The following is a 6,267-nucleotide window of genomic DNA, read 5'->3' as shown; positions in this document are numbered from 1 at the left end:
GATGTCAAAGATGTAAATTTTGCGCTCCAAAACTGCCACCAATCTGCAAATCCACGGTAAGTCGCTGCATCAGTCTACTATTCTTCTTGTAAGTTTGCAGGCATCGCTACCTCTGTCGGTTCATGCGCACAGCCAATACAGCCGTAACGAAATTCAGGTCGCAGATGGCAGCCCCAGTCTTGGTATTCCACACACGCAATCGACGTGGTGAGAACGCAGGCTACGAGCAAAAATAAATAGAGTCAGCAGGGTAACTCAATGCAACACAAAAGGCATCGTAGACCTGATCCCCGGCGCCGACAAGAGCAACCAAACTAGTGCAATACAACATCTCTGCGATACCGATGCCCCCAATGTCTTCCTGGAAGCATTTGCCGAAGGGTTCGCAGTTATAGATTGCGAACCCTTGGCGAGTACCCACACTGATACATCTGAGACCAATTCCACAGCGTGTAGTTTATCAGTATCACAACCGATTGCAGCGTCAGACGTGAGCAATGGAGTCAGTAATGGAAAGCACACGTACGAGGCTTCCTGGTTGAAATTGAGGAAGAGTAAGTCGGCGCGGCTGCTCTCGGCGCTTCTCATTCTTCTTCCTTTACTTGCCTCGTGATAATCAGCACTTGGTTTTGTAAGTGATATTAGCCAATTACATGATCTCGATTTGAACCGTTTTAGCCAATCGTTTGTTCTAAATGAATCTAACCTCGCAAACCAAAATTGTGGTATCGCAGTGCAAACAGACCAACACCAATGTGTCGCTACTGATATTTGAATATATATAATAATAGTGGCGATAGATTGATACCAATGCAACGGTGGGTTTTCGGCGTGATTTGCTTTTGGTTGTCTTCTTCCGGATCTTACAGGTGAGCGAGAGCAAATGTTGTGCTCGCGAGGATTGGGAAAAAGCATCTAGCCACATGAGGCGGGCCGTGGTTGTTCGCACGCGTATTAATAGTGATGTAAGCTACGGGTATGTATATACATACTCTATCATTAAAAATATCCGTCCTATTACATACATCGTTTTCTTAACAAAGCGACGAGGTGCGCGAACAGGGAATGATAAAATTGAGCGAAGGAAACTAAAGAGGCAAATGCCGTACGTGCATTAGGAAGATAAATTCGACATAAGTTGTGACGAGCGCAACTGCAGAACTCACGAGACGGTGGAATAGAAGAATTTGCACAGCCCAATTTGTTGAAGTGTGGAGGTTGCTGTAATCATAACGATTGGATGGCAGGTCTACAATTCTTGTGTGGTGCACGTACAGTGTCTGAGACACGTCGGATACCCCTCAGTTTTTTTAGTATTGTGCATGTAAACGTAACAGGCCACATCATCTCAGGTTTTCAAACAGGGTTTACACCAGGTTTTTATACTTAGAGCGATATCAGCACGATATCCCAAATGTGTGAGGATATCTAGCACGTTTGACAACAGGTTACAAAACAGTTTTTGTGCTTGAGGTGTTACCGACGGCAACACGGAACAGCTCGGACTCAAATACTACTTCAATATCTGACAAGAAATGTGTGCATTTATTGACTTAGTAGTGCAGACAACATCCGAACTCTAAAGCTATTCAGCTAAGGGAACTTCTGCGCATTGCTGATCTTGTCGTCAAAACTCCTCCACATAAAGTTAAGAACGTAAATACCACAGCTATTCCCGTCGTTCTGGGTAGGACATACCACAACAACGGATTTGTATGAGGCAAACTTGCTCTCTTTGCAAAGGCGTGTTTTTGATTTTGTTCAGGTACGCAACTGCCCGCTAATCCAGTCTCCAGGCTGTAGCCGTTATAGCGTGGAGTAGTCTAGATCGCAGTGTAGACTCTCATCTACAATCTGATATGGATGGGACTCTAACAAACACTTTGCGGCTTGATCAGCTTCAGTTTTGTCCTTTAGAATTGACGATAGCCATTCTAAAGCATTTTGTCCTTTTTCCGAAACGCTTCTCAGAGTCCACAATTTCTGCATACAATCGAGTTGATAGATGAAAAAAAATCCTGATACCTGTAAGCTTCACGTAGGGTGGGTCATCATCATTCTGGCTGGGTAGAGAGAACAGAGCCCGACTTGTAGAGAACAGAGTGCTGTGCGAACTGCCCCGACCCGAAGGCATCCATCACCATAAGACTGCAAAGCTGGTAGTCGTATCTATAAAACATAAAAACACACGTTAAAAATTGAACAGTTTAATCCTGTTTTGAGCCGTAGCTTAAAACCTGGTACGAAACCTGATTCGTGACAGGGTGGAAGCCTGTTTTAAACAACTGAAAGGAAACCTGGTGTTGAACCTGTTTTGAACTTACCGATTGGTTTTGTGAGTACAGTCCACCAGCAGGAGCTCCGGATACTTAGCGAACGTCGCTCGCATGTGGCCTGTACTCAGTGAGATTGATCCAGTCTCCCCAGTTGACGTGTCATCGACACTTACCACGTTGTTCTTGCCCTCCTCGCCGAAGCTGACAAGAAACCCGGCAGCCGCCAAATCATCATTATGCTGTCCACGGAGCTCACTGCGAATTCGGGCAAGAAGATTCGCCACATTTCTCTGCGTCACTTTGTACCTGGCGTTATCACGGATGTACTCGTAAATTCGGAGACTCTTGCCTCCAGCGCGTACCATCAACCGAAGGTCTTGAACCAGAGGCTCAAACATACACGTACAAATGTATCGTCGGCGGAAACGGGGAAGGGTCTCGGGTACGTATCGCATCGAGCCACCGTCTATAGCGCGCTTAGAAGCACGCAGTATCTTGTTGCGTTTGGCGATACTCTCCGATTCGTGCACCACAAGATGCGCACTTTCGGATTCGCAATACAATTCGCGGTATTTCTCCCAGCTTTCCCAGTTTGTGTGGTAGCGACGCAGCTCCTTCACCCAAAAGAGCCCTCCTGGTCTGCTGGAAACCCCTCGTCACTAGCATTGCCGCCAACCTGCGTGGCCACCTCCCCCTCACCTTCCGATTCTGAGACGCTGGACAAAGAGGCTGGGGGATCTTCGCGATGGACGCTTCGTCTTCAGAGTGGGCTTTGCGCTTCATTACTCCAGCACGACTCAAATTTGGAAATGAATGGATTTTGAGAAGCTGCGCTGCATAGGTACGTGCGATCAGGTGCCGTATCATGAGATTAGTAGGTGTAGGGGAATATTTTCAAATCATGGTATTTTACTTTTTAATTACAGCCTGGCCAGAAACCTGGCGAGACCTGTGCTTTAAACCTGGTCAATTGTCGCACGGCTATGCACGAAAAACCCGGGCAGTAGGTTTTTCCTTATTGATTTCATACCGTGACTCATCATGAACTTCCCCAATAAGTACGGGACATTTTAATAGATCCGCCTTTACGTATCTTTGGATTATGCAGTGTTCATACACTCGTTTCACGTCCTCACTTTTCGATACGCCTCGTAGACCAACGACCCCACCACCAGAAAACTAAGCCACTTAAATGAAGACTCACGTGATAATTGCTACTACTCTGGTATTTTCTGCTATCATGGATTCGACAATGGGAATGCCTCAGTTTCTGCAGGAGCTTCCAAATGGAAGCTTGTTCAAGCAGGACCTCGGTCACCCTGGCAATGACAGCTCCAAGGAGACACCTTTTGCTCAAGCGTTCGATAACGCCGGGCAGTCGTGGTCGAAGAGTTTGTGCGAAGCCAAATTTCCTAGGTCAAGCATGACGAACGGCCAGGCATTTGGTGATCCCTGCTGCACATGGAACAAAGGTGGTAAGCCAGACTTTACGGTCGCTCCGTTCACAACGACTCCAGGCAAGGCTACCACGTGTGCGTCGAATGGTGCCCCCAGTCCAGCTTCTGGTCCATCGAACGGTCCTCTTGGCGGAGCCTCAGATGCTACGAAGGACTGGGCGCCAGTACCGGCTTCTGACGCCACGAAGGGCAACACAGGAGAATCTGCCTCACCTCCTTCGAGTCGTTGCCAGGGTAAGATGAGGTCGCGCCAATAAGCTGGAAGGCAATGTATTCAGCCTAAATGTGCAGTCATTCTGAAATTGTGCTGAGCAATAAGAGAAGATGTTTAGTAAGTGTTTTTGGCGGACAAATACGACCACGGTCAAATCTCTTGTTTGTTTAACACTCTCGTAGATCTCTGTCTTTTATACTGTTACTTATGTAGTGATAGCACTAAGTAAGTGCCAATGCTTCGACTGTCTCTTCGATGATCGACTCAAAGCTCTATCGTTTCCTAAATTGGAAGTTAGCACTTCTTCTGTAGAGTGTACTCGTTGGGAACGATTTGGCGGCTGTTGCCGCAGACTACCTTGGAAGAATTTTAAACAGCAGATCTGGTCTTTTTGGACCACTGCTAAATATAGGAGACCAGAGTGGAAATAGGCTTAGAATAAAAACCATTTTTCAATACCTCTATATTTTGAAGTAATAATGTAGTACACCGCTCACGCTAATTAGTCGGCCTCTGACTAATAGTGGTGTACGACTTCAGAGTCCCAAAAAATGTGCGACTAATCGAGGTATACTACTAATTCTGGTGTATGACTATTTATGGTAGAATCTTAGAAGGTTAAAGCTGAGCCGACTGCCCAGCTTCCGCGTAGCCCTTCTTGAACTCATCTTGATATTCAGCGACGATGTCCTGCAGGTCTCGGCCAAGCTGATCGACTTTTGTGACGGGGTCACACAGCACCTTACGCTAGAGGAAGTTATCTTCCGAGAGTATACAAACATTCAGTGAACGGCAGTTCACAGGTCGGGCGAAGTGACCTAAATAAGGTAGATTGTAAACTGAGTATATTTATAGGTAGGTTAAGTTTGTGGTTAATACAAACTATCAGTTACCTATAGAAATGCAATGTCATTTAACCAATGGTTGGTTTTGAATGACCTTGGTACCTTGTACCAAATATCCCGGAGTATGACATGTCATACTCCTGAAGTGTGAAGTGTCACACTTCATGTAACCAGGGTACACTTAGTGCTACGTACCCCGTTACATCCTCCCCCACTTAGGTTCGGTTTACCGACCAATCAGAATGAAGAGATGTTCGTCACAAACTCTCATTCTCAAAGTCGAAAACCATCGACTCGGCCGCGCGAGCGCGGCGGAGGCTCACTTTACAGCTAGAGCCTCGAGCAGCAACCTGTGCGCTCTTCGCCAAGGTCTCCACTTCGACCGTTAACATGCCTCGTGGCACTGCTAAGAGCGGTGCTAAGACACGCTCCAAGGCTGCTGCCGGTAAGGCGCAAGCCAAGAGCACTAAGCCTCACGGCAAAGGCACTGCACTCAAGGAGGCTACTCAGGTGGCCTCCGAGGCGATCGGTTCCTCGGGTAATGCGGCTGTGGACAAGCGCGCAAGCAAGCGCCGCAGCCCGTCGCCCTTATCTTCAGACAATCGTCCGAGCCCTCGGTTCGTGGAACATGAGTTGAACTCGGGCAGTGAGGACGATGCCGAGTCCGAGAGCACTCACGATGCTCTTGCGGACTCTGTGGGAGGGCACAGCCCAGTGCCCAGTGAGCACAAAGATGACAGCGTGCAGTCGCTTGCTAGTGATCAAGGTAATCACAGTCCCAGAACGTCTGTGTGCTCTGAGAGTCCGGCCGTCAAGGCTAAGGGCACTCCCAAAGCCGGTGGCGATGAGGAAGATAATCCTCGCAAACGTCTCTCGCTTGCCGAGGGTCTTGCGCGTGCTAAGGCCTCTAAAGCCGAAGGCGCCAAACCCTCAAAGAGGCGTACAGCCTCTAAGTCTCCACTCCGCGAGGAGAAGGAGACTCAACACTGCTATCAGAGTATCTTCGACTCCTCGGGTGAAGAGGAGGGAAAGGAGGAAGAAGAGGAGGAGAAGGATGCTATCGCTGAGCACTGGGAGTTCTCGAATGACCTCGACCAGCAGCAGGAGGAGTTTTAAGCTGCCCAGCGTGTGCGTGGGGGTTCGGTGGTGGCACCTGTCAGCCAGGGAGCTGCCATCAGCTCAAGAGGGTATTGGCCTCCCGAGGAGAGCTCTGGGGCTGACCTCTTCTTAGAGCTTCTCGTCGCTCCTCGTGGCCTTGTGGGCGGCCACACTTCTAGGGGCATCTACGAACGTGCCTTGTTCAGAAAGAACAGCTGTTTGTTGACAACTTGGAGGCTGCTCGGTGTGTGCTTCTCGCGCCACACCGCATCCCTCTCTAGGTCTGCACCACTCGCCGTAAGAAGCCCGAGACCCTGGGCGGCCTCTATCATCTTTGGGGATACCCCTGGGTTATGCCCGAGAACTGTCCCACGTGG

At 48.7% G+C, this 6,267-nt stretch overlaps 2 protein-coding genes across 2 annotated transcripts; one reads left to right on the top strand and one right to left on the bottom strand.

The window, feature by feature from the left end:
- Positions 1-106: 106 nt before the first annotated feature.
- PITG_21699 (uncharacterized protein) lies at positions 107-588 on the bottom strand (the record flags this gene model as incomplete). The annotated part of the gene is made up of 3 exons (XM_002894901.1): positions 107-220; positions 284-431; positions 527-588. The coding sequence occupies 3 exons, from the start codon at positions 586-588 to the stop codon at positions 107-109; spliced, it is 324 nt and encodes a 107-aa protein (XP_002894947.1).
- A 2,880-nt stretch (positions 589-3,468) lies between these two features.
- On the top strand, positions 3,469-3,990 carry PITG_23207 (uncharacterized protein; the record flags this gene model as incomplete). Its single annotated transcript, XM_002894900.1, has 1 exon — positions 3,469-3,990. One exon carries the CDS (start codon positions 3,469-3,471, stop codon positions 3,988-3,990), a length of 522 nt encoding a protein of 173 aa, XP_002894946.1.
- Positions 3,991-6,267: the final 2,277 nt, after the last annotated feature.

The sequence above is a fragment of the Phytophthora infestans genome, genomic scaffold, assembly GCF_000142945.1.
Source record: "Phytophthora infestans T30-4 supercont1.355 genomic scaffold, whole genome shotgun sequence".
NCBI classification, from domain to species: Eukaryota; Oomycota; class Peronosporomycetes; order Peronosporales; family Peronosporaceae; genus Phytophthora; species Phytophthora infestans.
This window is presented reverse-complemented; position numbering and strand designations above follow the sequence as displayed.